We start from the raw sequence: 17,980 nt of genomic DNA on the forward strand, positions 1-17,980 counted from the left end.
GTCAAAAGGTCACCTCTCCCCTTCTCTCTCTCCCTCCCTATCCCCTCTCTCTTTCAGATTCTCTTTCCCTCCCCCACTCTCTTTCTGTCTCTCTCTCCCCCTCCTCCTTCCTTCCCTCCTTCCCCCCCTTTCCTCCTTCTCTATTTTTTATTTATTTAAAAATATATATATTTAAAAAAAAATTATATTGCTGCCTACTCACTCACGGCAACTCGAGGTGGCTTACAGGAGATAAAAACACAATATAAGAGGAATAAAAATAATAATAAAAAATTAAAATAATAACCCACCTACCCACTCCCAGCCCAGCCACAAGACTTGTGGACATCAACTCCCAGAATTCCCCAGTGGGCCTTTGCTATCTGGGGAATTCTGGGAATTGAAGTCCGTAGGTTTCAAAGTGCCCAAGGTTGGACATTCCTGATCTACAGGAAAGAAGTTGAACGATTGTTGAGTCAAAAAGCAACCAAGAGCACAATCCACCCAGCCATAATAAGATTAGACTCTGGACAACTGATTACAGCCAACCACAAGAATCCTCTTGAGGCTTCTTAACCGCTTCACTGAAAGGGAAAAAAACAACACAGATATTACAGAAACAGCAACCGTTAAAAGCTTCCATTTTTAGGACCTCAGCTCTCTTTAGGTTTGCTGGAACAGAGCCGTTTTCGTTCTTTGGATAAGCACCCTTTGATGAGGAAGAGATGCAACCATTTGTCTGAAACAGCATAAAGTCTCCTGCTTTAGCAAGGGGCTGGACTAGAAGGCCTACGAGGTCCCTTCCAACTCTGGTATTCTGAGACGCTTTTCAGTTTAACTGTGCTTTGGCCCTTCCAAATAATGGGAAAAATCCGCAGGATTTCCCCCAATCTCCTCCCTTTTCCCAAGCTCAGAGAAGACCATTCCACACTCTTATTTATAAACCTGTGCTGTCAAACCCACCCGCCAGTCCCTGCGGTGAACAGCTGGGATGAAGTGAGTAAAAGCATTCGTACCAGCGATAACCACAATCATCTTTAGCACCTCCGTGTTCCTGACAGCTCTCAGTTTGTCACTCTCGGCTCGCCCTCGCCTCTGGCTCTTTTATTTCTTCAATCCCCAAACCACTGGCCTGAATCTGATCTCAAATAAAAGAAGCTTTTCCTGTTAACAGATTTTTTTTTCTTCCCCTTTTCCGCTTGCCAGCACCAGGAACTGTGGGACACCTGAGCTTCACAGAGATTCTGGACACTTCGCTCAAGGTCAGCTGGCAAGAACCCGTTGAGAAAAACGGCCTTATTACAGGCAAGTATCAGTAAAATGCTGTTAGAAAACAGCTCGCAAAGAAAATCACGGAGGGGGCAATTGGCCTTGTGAATGCAGGAGAAAGGAAGGCTGGGGAAATTGTTCTGCTCAGAGAAACTTGTATTTGTGAAGAGCCTCTGGCTGAGAGAAAATGTTAAGATCTTGGCTTTGACTTCTCTGGTGCTGAGAAGTCCTCCAAAGAGCAGCTGGAGATATATGAGGGCTGGTTATTGCTATTTGACAATAATTGACCTCACCAAGAGCAATCACTAGTAGAAAACACATCTACACCAGCCTTGAGCTTAGTAGATACCATGTTTTGCCACCACCGCCAAAGGTACACACTTCGGTTTCTGTTTTTCTACTACCACCCCTCTGAGATTAGAGGGCTGCCTAAATTTACACCGAGGAGAGTCACAGTATGCTAAGATGTTGACTTGCTCTCCAAAGTGGAAAACACCTTATTGAGTTGCTTCTCTATTGAGCAAACATGTCCCTAAGCGTCTTTCATACTTCTACTTCTCCACTTTGTTTTGGGGTGATTCAGAACACAAAGCCCGTTAGTTGTGCCATTATCGTCAGAACGTTGTAATACGGGACTTTCCTGCCACTTAAAACCGGCAGAACCGCGCAAGGGTTTCACAGATCTTGTGCATTGGGAGTATACTCTTCTGATTCACATTATACATTTGAGCTACGGTAGGCGATGGAAGGGTTTATTAGCAAAACATTTGTTATGATGATGAATGAATCTGAAATTCAAGGACAGAAAAAGAAGACCGTCCATCATTCTAGGAAAAATAATTTATGTTGCATAGACAACTGTTCATTCCTCCTCCAGCATATCCAGTTAAAGACAATGAAATAGAACCGAAGGAGCTCGGTGTCCAGAATTTAGCCTCCTGCCCTTCCACGGAAACCCAAGCGAAAATTTTCAACTGTGGTTTTCAGGAGTTTTAAAGAGAGCAGACGGTGTAAGGTGATTTGGGGCTCCGGGTGAAGACTTTTAGACCTTGGAGTGGGAGCGATTTACCTCCTGAAGTTCTTCTGTTCTCCTTTCGTCTTAATTCCCACTCGGTCCATTACCTGGTTCCAAATCACCAGAGGGGAGGGGATGTTTATGGGTGGAAAAGGGAAAAGAGCTTGGAGAAACCCTCTCATTCCCATACTTAATTTTGAGAAACACAAAATAATACTATGAGATTTGGCCAACTGGTTTGATCTCATGGTCCTGGGGGGCCGCAAGTGAGGGAGCTGGGGTATATCACCCATGGATGTGACCCTTTGGTCAGCAGAAGAGGAGAAGAAACTCATTGAACCACTCCCCACCCCCCCAGGTCATTCAATAAGAAATCCTACAATGGCTTAGACGTTCCGTAACTGAGGTAGTATGGGGGAAATCTCCAGCTAGACTGGAGGGAGGGATTAAGAGAGTCCTTAGTTTAGAGTCGTTACACTACCGTAAATGACACGGGCCATACCTCTACGAGAATACCATGATCCCTTTTTATTTCTGATATAATGTTGGTCTAAAGATGTACCAGGCAAGCTTTATGAGAGCAAATCATTGGATCACCTTCAGGAAGGATCCATGCCTGCGAAGGATGAGGTGGCTTGGATCATGTTGCTCAGAATTCCTAGGAAATTCCTCCTTCGTCACTTTGCTGCGAAGGTGTCATTTACGGTGACTTTGTCTTTAAATCTAACCCATGGAATAAGAGGAAAATTACAGGGGCACCAGAGGGAACAAGCCCGTTTTTGGTAAATTGCCCATTGTAAATTTCAGTGTCTTCCTCGTTCCCTCGATAAATTCTGATTTATGAGGGCCTGGATGCAGGCAGACAGTTTCTGATTGGATGTACAGCTCTCTCATCCAGAATTTAGTCCAGATCAACAGAAAATTATTTCTGAAGCTCCCGAGGTCATCCGTTTCAGTTACACCACCGCTTACTAAGAAGCTACTAAGCCCAGTGCATAAAGGAAAGCTTCTTCGGTGCTTGCTCTTGAGTCGAACCTGTTCTTCTCCATCTCTTCGGTACTTTTGGCCATTCATCGGTCACATTCAATTTTATTTTATTTTCAACAGAAGGAAAATATCATTAATTTGCCTTTCCGGGTTCTTTTTATCTGCCTCATTCACTGGGCACTGAGACTTCTTCCGCGAGCTTAGTTCTGCGTGTTAGTTCGTGCTTCCTTTTCCCAGCTTCAAAGCTTCCTCCTGCTGATGCTATTGTTGTAGTATCAACAAGCAATCTACCTGCTTGACCACACAGTGCCAGGGCACTTTGACGTGGTCACATGATGCTTAGATGAGTGCTGAAGAACCTCTTGGCCCTGAGAGGGATTCACACCTACTTAGGAAGGTGAAAGGCCTATCTTCATAGGTCCCGTGAAAAGAAGCCCATGAACTCCACCCCATCTCACCTCTCTTATTTATCATGAGCCAGTTCTTGTTCAGGGAGACCCTTTGTTGCAAATAATTGGCTGAACCCAGTCAGCAGGTCGAAGAAATTAAAAGCATCACTCATTCTAATTAGAGGAAGATTTTGGCGGCCACCCTTTGCATGATGATTTTGGTAGCTTGGGGATCTCCGCCTGGTCTTGTTTCTCCCTTTGCAATCCATTTTTTTGCATATTTTTTGAGCCCTTCGGTCAAATTCTCCACCATTTGCTTCCCTCATCCTCTGAGATCTACTACATCTCCCCAAATATCCTTTCCTTGTGGGGGGAAAAAAAATAATCACCCCCAACCTCTTGATGCTCTTTCGCCTGTGCTCTTCCCCACCTCACTTCCAGACGACCTGCCTCGTCTTGCCCCAGGCCTAATCACCAAGGAAGATGCAATCAAGCCTGTATTTTCCCTCCACCCCGGACACTCCAGGGGCACGATCACCAGCGAGGTTCATAAAAGAGCTCCAGGGCGAATGAAGTTGTTGCGGAAGGTTCAGAGGCAGGGAGAGAAGAGAACAAGTAAAATCAGAAGCAGAATTGAGAAAATATAAATCAGGACCGCGTGGAAGTTGATGGAAGCATGGAGAAAGAAAGGGAGAAAAGCGTGAATAGCTTGCCCCAGAAATCCACAATAGGTAAGCGGGGTGCAGGGTTAGGTCTTCGGCACATCAGGATAATGGCTTTGCTTGACAGGGCTAGAAATGACAAGATCAAATGATTTGCCAGGCACGCAGTGTCTACGCGAGGGCAGCGGCACAGAACAAAGGCATTTCCCACTCTTTCTGACTTTGCAATGCGTTACCCTGGGCCAATTAGCATCTCATTTGCTTCCTTTGGTTCTCGTCCAAGAGAACATTTCTCTCTCTGTCTTGCATCTGTACTTCCCTGTCGGGCCCAACCCCCCAGACGAGACAGTGAGATCCAATGGAGCTCCATCCTTTATTGGAGTATACCACCCTACACGAAGATCCATCGAGGGCAGCTAATCAGCCTCTCCAACCTACCTCAGTGGAAGCAGATCAAGAGAAAGCGATTCCCAGTGCTTCATTCCTGTTTAAAGGAAAGTCATCAATGGATTATAAACTGTAGAGGCACACACTGCAGGTTCGAACAGCAATCCTCTGCAAATGTCCTGAGTGTAGGTTGGACACTCAACCCTTCTGGGATGGACATTGGCCCTTTGGTAGACTGACATCACTGGTGGTTTTCAGTAAAAGACTGGACAACCAGTTGTCCAGGGTGGATTAAGGTCTCCTGCTTTGAGCAGGGGGGTGGACTAGAAGAGCTCCAAGATCCCTTCCATTTTATAATTCTATGATAGAATAGAATTTGGCAAAAGGAATGTCTTTTTTAAAGAAAAGAAAAGAAACTGTCCTCGCTTGATCCTGTCCTCATGTTTAGGTCTTCTGTTTATATCTGTCCTATGAACATCTCTTGGAGAATGAAAACATTTAACTGATAAACTGAGGTGCATTTCATAAATAAAATAGGGCACAATTTAAGAAGTGGGCCCTTAAATCAGTTCTGAAGGGAAATGAAGGAAAATCGGAGCCATTCCGTAATTTTAAAAAAGAGAGAGATTTTTTTTGTTGTTGTTAGTGGTGGTCAGGCTTAAATCTGGAAAACGAAGATGGTTACACTCTGAAGTTAGAGAGAAATGTGTGTGTAAGGTTTTGAACTTGTCGTTAGGGGAGACACGGATAAAAAGAGACTTTTCTTGATGCCAAGAGGGCCATCGAAGGGGTGACGTTCAAGAGGCGAAGCCACATGTCGGTAGTTGTAAGGCTACAAATACCGTTGAGATAGATGGCTTCCCTGTTTTTGGGAAGCTCCTCAAGGTTAGCAGATCCAAGAACCTGGCAGAAGACTGGCTTCTGATAGCTGGCTTCTCATTACTGAGCAGATTTTCCTTAAATGGAAGCATTTTCCTCCTCCACTGAAGTAGGGAAAACCCCAGGAGCTCCTTGCTCAGTTCTGGGAGGTGTCCTTTAACCGAGTTCCACTGGCAGATCCTTTAGAAGATGCTTCTGATAGTATCAGCTTGGTTTCATTGCCTCCTCCTTTTTTTCCCCCCTCCAGGCTATCAAATCTCCTGGGAGGTCTACAGCAGGAATGAATCTCGCCTGGCTTGGACTCTGGCTAACACAACCCTGGAGTACAAAATCACAGGCTTATCATCTCTCACCACCTACACCATTGAAGTAGCAGCTCTGACAGCCAAGGGACCTGGCTTGGTCACTTCATCAACCATCTCATCTGGAGTTCCCCCAGGTTAGTCAAAGAAGCATTTGGACAGGCTCAAGAAATGCCAGGGCTGCATTTCATGGAACTTCATGCCCAGGAACACAAGAATTACTTGGAAAAATTAAAATAAAATAAAATAGGATGTAGACATTTCGTGAGAACAATTAACCAGTGGAACTGCTTCCCTCCAGAAGCTGTGGATGCTGCATCACTGGAGGTTTTAAAGAAGAGACTGGACAGCCGCTTGTCTGGAATGGTATAGGGCAGGGGTCTTCCAACTGGACAGCTTTAAGACTTGTGGACTTCAACTCCCAGAATTCCTCCTCTAGTCATGTTAGCTCAGGAATTCTGGGAGTTGAAGTCCACCAGTCTTAAACTTGCCAAGTTGGAAGACTCTTGGTCTAGGGTTTCTTGCTGGGTTAGACCAGAAGATCTTCAAGGTTCCTTGCAATCCTGTTCTTCTATATTCTCTACTAATCCTTAGCCGCTTGAAGATGTGTGGACTTCAACTCCCAGAATTCCCCATCCAGCATGGCATTCTGGGAGTTGAAGTCCACCCATTTTCAAGTGGCCATGGTTGGGAAGCAATGCTGACATGTAGGAGCTGATGGTCCCAACGTGTTTTTAAAAATGGGGCTTTCTCAAGGCTAATGGGAGCCTCTTTTCCACTGACTTTAAAAGAGGGTTTTAGAGAAAGCAGCTAATTCTGGTGCTTTGCTGGCATCCACACCCGTAGAAATGTCAACAGGGACAAAAGGCCAGGAATCTTAACCAGCTAGAAAAGGAGAGAGAGAAAAGGAGATGGACAAATCTGTCTCATTTCTCTCTTTTTCTGCCACATCCAAAAGGATGAAAGACCACCCAGCTTCAGCTTCCTACTAAATTTGATGCTTCATCCTGCCAAACATCTTTTGAGCCTTATTCATTGTGTACACGAAGAGCAGGACTACAACGTCGTGGATTAATTATTTAGCATGTCTTTTGAAATTACGCTTTAAGTGGGTCAATTTGGGGGCAATTCAACCCCCCATTAAGGGTCACTTATGTTGAGAGGGCAGCTTGCTAAGATATGAAAGGCTTTCCAATACCCACAGGACATCATTTTTAATTCCAAAATCAATACTTGTGCAGCTGTCTAATTGAGAGTCCTCATGCTGGATGGGAGGCCTAGCAATCTCCCTAGAGCAGAGGTCTCCAAACTTGGCAACTTTTAAGACTTGTGGACTTCAATGCCCAGAATTCCTCAGCTAGCTGAAGTCCACAAGTCTTAAAATTACCAAGTTTGGAGATCCATGCCCCAGAGGCAAGTGATGTATCATTCTTTTGGAGAAAGGGTTCTGACCAAGGCTTCCAAGACCATAATTAAGCACACGCTTAGTTAAAACAACTCTTGTTTTATTTCAATGCTGGGAATTATGTTCATTCCCAGTCCGTAATGACTCCCAAACAATCCCTCGAGATAAGCACCCACCTTTCTCTCCCTTGAATGGCTGCCAACAACTAAAGTGCCAAATTAACTGAAAAAAAAAAAAACCAACCGAAGTACAAAGTCCAGACAAAGCTTCAAGGACTAATCTGAACAGAATGAACGACTTTGCTTCCTGCAAAGGTTTTGCCACCTTTGCCTGTCCTTTATCTTAGGGGAAGGGGCAATCGCCTACCAGCCTTACTCCCAAGTTGCCCCTTTTGTCTCAGCTGCTCTTGCCTTCTAGCAGCTCTGTGCATACATGCACTGGGAACAGGCTCCCCTTGTTCCTCTGCCTCGCTGCTACCAGACTCCAGAGGCTCCGAAGGCAGCACCCCACTCTCAGATGGTCCTGGCCTCGTCTCTGCATCGGATGCAGGAGGACCCTCATCCGAGTCTTCTCCAGACTCCCAGACTGATCCCCATTCTTCCCCACTTTCCGATACGGCTGCCATCTGCACAGGCTGCTGGTGAAGCACAACAGAAAGGATGTGGGGCTGGATGGATTCTCCGGGCTCTGTTTATACCCTGGAATTCAATTCTGTCTTGTAAAGTGAAGTCCCAATACTGAGCCATGGGTTTATTTTTCTGCTCCGAGCTCTTGACCTTTTCTTCTTTTTTATTCTGCCTGCTGGCTTCTGCAGAACTTCCTGGTGCACCTTCCAATTTGGTCATCTCAAACATCAGCCCTCGATCGGCAACCCTTCAGTTCCGGCCTGGATATGATGGCAAGACCTCTGTCTCTAAATGGATAGTGGAGGGCCAGGTATGCCAAAAAAACAACAACACAACAACCCTAATGTGTCCGTTTGTAACCATCCTAAACAGCTCAGCGGTTCAAAATAATCTGTAAATTGGCTTCATTTGCAAAGTAGAGAAGCACATTTGCGCCCAGATTCCTAGAAAAAGAAAAAAACGGGGGTCAAATTCTTTCTCTCGGTCTATGGATATTCTTTTAATCCACGGCTGCTTCTTTCACACGTGCATTGTGGGAGGGCCAAAGCATCCCATCTACACATGATGCTTTCATTCAAATTAAAAATGATTTGATGCAAACAGTTTCCCTTTTGGGAAGGAGATTTCACAAGGGATGTGTTGCTTCGAAATGTTTACAATTTCATATACATTTTGGGGGGTTGGTTTTTCTTTTTAATTTGCCGTATTGACTTTGGGATTTATAACATAACACATGATAGCAGCCTTCCAATATTTGAGGGGCTGCCACAGAGAGGAGGAGGGGGTCAAGCTATTTTCTAAAGCACCTGTAAGCCAGACAAGGAATAATGGATGGAACCTGAACAAGGAGAGATTTAGCCTGGAAATAAGGAGAAACTTTCTGACAGTGAGAACAATCAACCTATGGGACAGAACTTGTGGGAGCGCCATCACTTGAGACCTTCAAGAAGAGATTGGACTGCCACCTGTCAGAAATGGTGTAGGGTCTGCTGCTTGGGTGGGGGGTTGGACTAGATGACCTACTAAGTCCCTTCCAACTCTGATTATCTGTCATCTGTTATTTGATGTATGCCACCTTGGGATTACGTGAGTTTCGTGGCCATATTCATCTCCCAAAGAAATAGATTAATGACATGAATGAATCTTTTGTCGAAGAAGCATTCTTTGATCTTGTCTGGACCAGTTATTTCATTTTCTTTAGCTACCACTTCCCTCTTGCCGTAGAGTGCCACTTCTCTATGATAATGCTCACCGAGTACACATTTCTGCTCTAAACTCAAGATATTAACGGTTGCCTATTATGATGCGGGACACAGATACTCACAGTTTCTCCATGATTGTTGTGGAGGCCATTCTCAAGAGAGAATGCAGTCGAAACATACCCTATCTAGCTAAAATGGGTTGCAAAGATATATATTTATAACCGACGTATTTGGGGTTTTATGAAGCTTACCCAACTGCTCCATGCTTCACATTTTTTATTAGTTTAATAATGTTTGAGGCCGGTGTTTTTGGAATTTTAGTGTATAATACATTTATTCCAACCGGAATAAATGCCACCAGTTCAAGCCGGTTTCTTTTTCATCCTTTGAAGCCACTCTGGACTCATAGTTGTCTATTGCCTCTTTTTTTTTTTAATGGCACCCCACCAGTATATATATATATATATATTTATTCTGCTCGTATATGCCTGCCAGCAGTTGGTTAACACTTCACATATCTCTGTGTAGCCCATAAAAGCTCATGTCAGAAGGAGGTCAGCCCATGCCCTGCAGATGTTTTGCATGGCGAGGCCCTTTTAACCTTAGGTGTGCTGGTAGGATCACAGATAAAATGGCCGGCTCTTCAATGGAGCCCAAGGTCCTTTGCTCCTTTGCCTCTTTCATGTCAGCTTTCATTGTGGAAAAGAAAGTTCTCCCCTCTGAGTTCGCAAGGGTGGCAGGGCAAGGAAAGGAAAGAGGATGCCTCAAGTGTCAGTTCCGCTTGTCCTTTTACGCCCCTCTTTCTTTCCAAATTTACTTTTCTCTTTTTGGCTCCGTTTAAGTTGCTTTTCAGAAGGGCATGGAACAGTGGTGGGATTCAAATGTTTTTTTTAACTACCAGTTCTGTGGACGTGGTGTTGGTGGGCGTGGCAGGGGAAGGATATACTGCAAAATCCCCCTTCCCTCCCCACCCCACTAACCTGCTTTCCAGCTCCGTTCTCCTGTGCAGGGCAACCAAAGGAGACCCAGCCAATCAGCTGTGAGTGTGGCTTGATGGGCATGGCATTCTGTGGGCATCATTTGGTGGCTTTGTGGGCATGGCTTTGTGGGCGTGGCAGGGGAAGGATACTGCCAAATCCCCATTCCCTCCCCACCCCACGCACCTGCTTTCCAGCTCCGTTCTCCTGTGCAGGGCAACCAAAGGAGACCCAGCCAATCAAGTGGGACTCAATGGGAGGTGGAGAAGAGAAGAGAAGGGGTTGGTGGGGCCAGTCAGAGGTGAGATTGGCCAGTTCTCTAAATGACTCAAAATTTCCACTCCCAGTTCTCCAGAATCAGTTAGAACTGGCTGAATCCCACCTCTGGTGTGGAGTTGGGGAGTTTGGTCAGGCTGGCTCTCCTAACATGCTGTTTTTCAAACTTGACACCTTCAAGAGGTGTCAACTTCAACTCCTAGAAGTCAAAACAAATAAGTCCATGCAAAGCTGGCTGGGGAATTCTGGGAGTTGAAGTGGTTTTCTTTAATGAAAAAAAGGGATCAGGGGTGACAGGATAGCAGTCTTCTAATATTTGAGGGGCTGCCCCAAAGAAGAGGGAGTCAACTTATTATCCAAGGCACCTGAAGGCAGGACAAGAAGCCACGGGTGGAAACTAATCAAGGAGAGAAGCAACCTAGAACCAAGGAGAAATTTCCTGACAGGGAGAACAATTCACCAGTGGAGCAATTGGCCTCCAGAAGTTGTAAATGCTCCAACAGTGGAATCCTTCGAGAAGAGACCGTACAACCATTTGTATGAAAGGGGGTTGATTAGAAGCCCTTCAAGGTCGCTTCCAACCCCATTATTCCGTTAGTCTATTAAGACCGCTCTTCTTCCAGGAGTCAAAGTTGAGAAATATCGCTCTAATACCAGTACGTGGAAATCTTCCTTTCCAAAGTCTCTGTGCTGCAATTAATTAGGTCTTCAAGTGCTAGAGAAGGGCGGCATATTGTATGATGTTTGATCTTGGAAACGGGTCCTCCCCCGCAAGCTTGAGAAAGATTTATACCGTCTCCAGAGAAATCAAGAGTTATAAGCTTGCATCGGAGAAGAAGATCCTATTTCCCAGGAAGTCGGTGCCTTTAATAATCGGCAGAAAAGAGCCAAAGTGAGAATGTCTCCAGGCACAGCAGCTCTTTGTAGGTCTTGAGGAGAAAGTCAGCACCATGAAAACTGTGGTGGGGGCGGTGGGGTGTGTGTGTGTGGAGAGACGTCACTCATTCAAAACCTAAGGACTTTCTCTCCTCCTGGGTGGAGAAATCCAAGTTTAGCCTCTGTTATGGGAGTTTCTATGCTAAACAGAATGTCAGGGGGATTAAATGACCGGAGCGGAAAAGCAGAACTGGATGGCTTGCCTTGCACAATTGGGCTTTCAACTCATTCACGTGCCTTACTCCGTGGTTCGTGCTGGAACCAGTTAGCTTTGAACATTCTCGGGGCTTTGAGAAATCCTCTTCGCCCCTCCGGCACAGAAATATGCTTCTTGGTTTCTGTCGTTCTGTTCTGCCAGACAAAAAACATCCCTCCTATTTTCTTCCGTTAGTCCAATTGTGCGCCTTCTTTCTCATCTTCAGATCCCCGCAAATGGTATGGATGGGTCCTTCTTAGGTTGGATGTGGAATCTTGCAACTGTTTTCTGCGGGTTGTTTTGCCGTGTGACATGCAGACTCTTCATCTGGCAACCTTTCCCTTCCTTTTCTTCTCTCTTGCCTCTCTCTAATTTGCTCCTTTCTCTTTCCCTTTCCTCTTCCCCTTCCTTCCTTCCTTCCTCCCTCCCTCCCTCCCCCTCCATCCTTCCTTCTTTCTTTCCTTCCTTCTTCCCTCCCTCCCTTCTTCTCTCCACCCATCCTTCCTTCCTTCCTTCTTTCCTTCCTCCCTCCCCTCCATCCTTCCTTCTGTCCTTCCTTCCTTCTTTCTTTCCTTCCTTCTTCCCTCCCTCCCTTCTTCTCTCCACCCATCCTTCCTTCCTCCTTCCTTTCCTTCCTTCCTTCCTTCCTCCCCCCCCCCCCCTCCATCCTTCCTTCTGTCCTTCCTTCCTTCTTTCTTTCCTTCCTTCTTCCCTCCCTCCCCCCTTCTTCTCTCCACCCACCCATCCTTCCTTCCTCCTTCCTTTCCTTCCACCCTCCCTTCCTTTCTCACATACTCCATCCTTCTCACTAACCACCCATCTCCATGGTTTGGCTCCTCATGGGTAGTTTGGACCACCGTTGAGGAGCCTGTTGAGGAGCCTGAAGATCCTACCGCAGTCCATTCTTACTAGGTTCCCAACATAAATAAGAGATGTCCACGCATAAAAGAAAAGAGAGCAATTCTGTAGTATGTTCAGTTAAGTTGGTTGTTGGTCAAAACCAAAGGTTTGGAACATCTAAATTTGTGAGGGAGAGGGCAGGTAGACAGGTTGGCTTGGGGAAGGTCTTCAAAACATGTCTTCTTCCTGTTGCTTAGAGTGGGAAGGATTTCCACTCAGCCGTCTATCCCCAAACCAAGCGAAAATGGCAAAAGTTCTTCATTTTTCAGACTCAACACACCTCCACATGTCCTCTAAGGAAGGTCTTCTTCCTCAAAGCTTGCCCCCCCCCCCCACACACACACACCGTCCCTTTTGCATGTGCGATTCCGGATGTGCAAAACCCCTGAGAAGAACACAAGAAATCTGCCATAAAATTCTTGAACACTCCAAGGCTGAGAATCAATTTGATGTCAGGCTCATTTTAAATAATTGTACTTGCTTTGTTGAGCGGCTCAACATTCAACGCTCCGGGAGCAAAGCTTTGCCTCTCCTTTGATTGAATTCTCCTCCTTTTCCAGCCACAACTGCTCCCTGCAGTTTGAAAAGCCTTTCAGACGGCTGTGACTCTTCAAATGCCATCTTTGGCATTTGCCCTGAACTTTCATTTCTTTGTGTTAGGGGAGCAATGCTGGAACCGTTACCAAGGATGATAATCTCCTTTCTGATTTCTGTTCTTCTTGTTGAAAATAATCCATTGCCTGTAGTAGCCTTTGCTTGGTATCTGCCATAAACATCTGCATATGATATTCCAGTAGGTTATTGATTAATCACTCTTACGGAGAATGGATCGGGTGGAAATTGACCCTGTTAAAAAAAGAAAGAACATTCCAACCCCTAAAACACATCCCTGGATTACCAAAACCAAGGGACTGGGTATGTCTAGTTTAATGAAAAGAAGGACTGGGGGTGCATGACAGCAGTCTTCCAATATCTCAGGGGCTTCCCCAAAGAAGAGGGAATCGAGCTATTCTCCAAAGCACCTGAGGGCAGGACAAGAAGCAATGGGTGGAAACTAATCAAGGAGAGAAGCAACCTAGAACTAAGGAGAAACTTCTTGACAGTGAGGACAATTAACCAGTAGAAAAGTTTGCCTTTAGAAGTTACGAATGCTCCAACACTTGGAAGTTTTAAAGATGAGACTGGACAACCATTTGTCTGAAATAGTACCATTTTTTCCTGCCTGAGCAGGGGGCTGGACTAGAAGACCTCCAAGGTCCCTCCCAAGTCTGCTAATTTTTAACAGTTGTAACCCAGGCTCTGTCTTCAGTGGGGCCACCTCTGGACTATACCGCTTCAGTTCTCTCACTTCTTGTTTCACAGCTCTTACTGTACTTTGCAAGGTCTCAGTTTTAGAGCCGTTTTTTTTTCTTCTTCTTCTTTGTCGTTCTGAATGGCTATGCCTGCAATATCCTTGGAAATTGTTTGTGGGTCACAGATTGAAAGCTTTTATTATGCTTCATTAGACAGGATGAAAATTGGCATCTGGGTGGGTGTTTGTTTTAAACACAAAAGAACAAACAAGAGGACTTAAAAGAGTTTTTAAGCAGTTCTAACAGTTTTCTGTAGGGCCGCCTGTTTAACTACTAAAAATATAATTTTTGAAACGCAATATGAAAACGTATTTAATATCCCGTAATGTAAAGGATAAATGAAAAGGCTTCTGCCATGATCCACTGCTAATCTTCAATATATAACTCTCTCCGGAATTGTTCTCATTTTATGTTTTGTAGTCTGATGCAGATTTATGGGGACAATTTGTGCAGGCTTCTAAAAGCTTAGAGAACAGAACTCGGCTGGTATCCCAAACTTCCCCTTTCATTTAAAATATCATTAGAAATAAGCATTGGTTAAAAAAATAGAAAAACCTCTCCCAAATGTCAACAGTCTAGTGAAAATTTTATAGGAGAACATCCGAATCTAGAGGGATTTGGGAGTGATGGGAGTGAAATGCATGCATCAGAAAAGATGGTTGATCACCGGTGAGACGTACCCACATGTAAAATGTAGTTCCTTCCCCTTAAAACCCTCTGAATTTGCAATCCGTATAATACTAGATTCACATTTCTAGGCCTGTAGGAGGAGGGGCAGAACCTGGAGGCAGAGTGAAAAAAGGCACCAGCCTAGAATCCCAGAGTCACAAACAGTCTAAGACAGTCCAACCCCCAACCCCCTTTAATGGCTGTTTATCCAACTCAAAGCAGGTGCTGCCCTGTAGAAGGTGCCGAATCTTTAGAGAAGATTCCTGTGCATAGGCTTTTTAGCAATAAATCCATCTTATTGTGGATTCAATCTTTTGTACCTGACAGTACCCTTGGTCTAAAAATGTACAGTAGAAGGAGAAAATGGATGGATGTTCTGGGAACACACGCTTTAAAAATCAAGCCTGGCTTGAACGCACAAAAGTATATTATTATAAAACACAGTGGCCTGCTCCAAAACTCTTGTGTTTTCAGATTGTGTGGTTCAAGTCCCCAAATTCTCAGCAATAAACTGTATTACTGGTAAAATATTTGCAGCTCAAGGTAGAACTCTGGAGTCCTTGGTGCTCTCTGAGCTTGGTTGTTGGCTTGCAGACGTTTCCTCAACCAAACTAGGCAACACCATCCGTTCTTCATCGCTGACAATGTTACCTAGTTTGGGGATGAAAGGTCTGCAAGCCAACAACCAAGCTCAGAGAGCACCAAGGACCCCACAACAATTGCATTGGCTAGGGAAAACTGGAGAGCAGAAATTCATCTGTCTGGCGAGCAGAAGGGTCCAAGGAGGCTGATGAGGAGAGTGGGCTGAAATTATGCGCCAGTTCCTTAATCCTGGGGCCTCAAACTCCTGCTGCAATTCCTCAGTTAAACAGAGCAGTGAAAATCCGCGAGAAAGCAAGAAAGCAAAGCAAAGGAATCCATTCACCAGCAGGCTTGTTCATGCAGACCTTGATATCCTTCCTTAAGTAGAAAACATGAAGCCGGAATTATTCCTTCAAGCCAATTCTCACCGGGCCAAACATGGCAGCTGGTAGCAACTGTTGTTCAGTTTCCTCTAATGGAAACATAGTCTCTTTCCAATCATCGTTAAGGCTGCCTTTGCAGAATGAATCCCTCTTCTTCAGCATCCTCTGGCTTGGCTAGGAGTGCTTGCTTCTGTCCTTCTCACCCTCAGAGGTGGGATTCAGCCAGTTCTGACCAGTTCTGGAGAACCGGCAGTGGAAAATTTGAGTAGTTCGGAGAACCTGCCAATCCCACTTCTGACTGGCCCCGCCAACCCCATCTCTTCTCTGCCTCCCATTGAGTCCCAGCTGATTGGCTGGGTCTTCTTTGGTTGCCCTGCACAGGAGAACGGAGCTGGAAAGCAGGTTAGTGGGTTGGGGAGAGAAGGGGGATTTTGGAGTATCCTTCCCTGCCACGCCCACCAAGCCACACCACACCCATCAATCCACACCCACAGAACCGGTAGTAAAAAAAAAATTTGAATCCCACTACTGCTCTTTCCCCGCCCAGCTTGAAACAGAAGTGCAAGATTGCTTTCCGGCGGTGCTAAAGCAACTCTTTTCATCAGCAGTAAATGAACTCCATCCATTTTGGGGGATGACAGGAGGTGATCGGACAGGATAACTTGGAGAATGGCCAAATCCAAGGTTCTCTAGGAGCAACTAAAGGACGGGCTTTACCGAGTTCGCTAGCCCATAAATCAAAACCTGCAGGTCATTGGTCTGGTCTACCTATCAGGTCATCGAGATGTCAGACCAGCTCGATATCATGACTCAGAAGAAAAATCTATTGAGCATTAAGAGCAGGGGTGGGATTCTACAGGTTCGCACCTATTCGCTAGAACCGGTTGTTAACATTCTAAGCAGTTCGGGGAACCGGTTGTTAGAAGAAATTACTGGGCTAATCCTGTAAGGAAGGCAGGAAGGAAGCATTCTGGTGTTGCTTGCAGAAACTGCCTCTCCGTTAACCCTTATTACATTCTTGGCAGGACTAGACTTCGTGTCTGTGGAACTTCTCTGGAGTTTTTTTCCCCTCCTTTGCTGGTACTTTGCTTGTGTGGAGTGACCATTCAAAGTTACAATGGCACTGAAAAAAGTGACTTATGACCATTTTTCACACTTACGACTGTTGCAACATCTCCACAGTCACGAGAGGCCAGGCGAGGAGATGCGTGCCTCAATGTGAGTGGTGTTGAGTTGGCCACGCCCAGCCAGTCACATGACCTCCAAGCCACACCCACCACCTAAGCCATGGCCACAGAACCGGTTGTTAAAATTTTTGAATCCCACCCCTGATGAAGAGGGTTACTCCATTGTCAATGTGGATAGAATTGCAGCTGTAATGAATTTACAGGTTTTCTGGGCAGGTGGCCAAACTATGAATCTCAAAATCATCTACAGAATCATTTTCTAGTTTGTTGATATAATGAGTCATGGAACATTCTTCCCTCCAACCTCGAAGTCAGGTTAGCTGCATCCCTGTTAGTGTTCCTGAAATCTCTCAAGATCTGGTTAGGTGGCCGGGCATAATTGGAGCTTCCAGGGAACCAGTAAGGTTTTCAGATGGCTCCACTAATGATGTCCTCACTCTTTCCCTGCCTCTGGCTTACATATTTTCTTGGTTAGTATATCTTGGTTTTCAACATTGATTTTTTAAAAAAATATTCATGCAATGTTTGTATTTACATCATTGTTGTTTTTATTTGGTTGTTGTACGGTTCTCAGAGTCACTTCTTGTAAGACGGGGTTATATCGGTGATAGATAGATAGATAGATAGATAGATAGATAGATAGATAGATAGATGATAGATAGTTAGATGATAGATAGATGATAGAGACAGGCAGACAGACAGACACAGAGACAAACAGATGATAGACAGATGAAAGATGATTGGTAGGTGGGTGTATGGCTGGATGGGTATGTAGGTAGATAGATGATTGAGGATGGATGGATGGAGATAGATAGACAGGCAATGGTTGTGTGGCAGTATTATTGCTAGTAGATTATAGAGAAAGTTCTTCTTATTTAAGTCCTTCCTTTTAAAAATCTAGACCCATTCCCAAAGCTACATCAGCAATCAAAAGTACTACTCAAGGCCACTGGTCAAAACCCAGCTGTTGACGCCTAGGGAGGCTGTCAAAGTCTACGCAATTCATCATGATAAGAATGCAGTTTATCAAACAAATCAATTTACAAATAGAAGAAATGCAACATTTGCAATAGACGAAGGGAAGTCTGAAATATCTGACCGGGGTAAGACTCTGGATTAGGGGAAAACAGGGTGGGAGTAACATGTAGCTCGTTCCATTTCCGAATTCTCAGTAGAGATCCAATAAAATAAATAGGGCTGACCTAAACATATTAAGATGGACTCCTGTTAAACTTTCTGGGCTGGCTCAGAATAATCTTACTTTGGGGGTGGGTGGGAAACGAGATATCTTTCTATTATTTTCCTTTCTTTTTTCCTTTCCTTTCTTTGTTTTTTTGTTTTTTTGAACACTCATAAATTTTTCCTATTATCTTTCTTTTTCCCCGATCTGATTTTCCCTTGCATGAAAAGTATTAGGTTC

At 44.9% G+C, this 17,980-nt stretch overlaps 1 protein-coding gene across 2 annotated transcripts in view; it reads left to right on the plus strand.

The window, feature by feature from the left end:
• The window catches only part of SDK1 (sidekick cell adhesion molecule 1), a 367,483-nt gene that overhangs the window by 249,742 nt on the left and 99,761 nt on the right, over positions 1 to 17,980 (plus strand). For both annotated transcript variants that reach the window (XM_087912912.1, XM_087912913.1), the window contains exons 20-22: positions 1,186 to 1,284; positions 5,815 to 6,006; positions 8,089 to 8,210. In XM_087912912.1, the coding sequence (XP_087769038.1) occupies positions 1,186 to 1,284; positions 5,815 to 6,006; positions 8,089 to 8,210 (413 nt within the window). The remainder of the gene's footprint in view (positions 1 to 1,185; positions 1,285 to 5,814; positions 6,007 to 8,088; positions 8,211 to 17,980) is intronic.

The sequence above is a fragment of the Pseudonaja textilis genome, chromosome 14, assembly GCF_049901715.1.
Source record: "Pseudonaja textilis isolate UNSWEBS1 chromosome 14, rPseTex1.2, whole genome shotgun sequence".
In the NCBI taxonomy this organism is placed as follows: domain Eukaryota; kingdom Metazoa; phylum Chordata; class Lepidosauria; order Squamata; family Elapidae; genus Pseudonaja; species Pseudonaja textilis.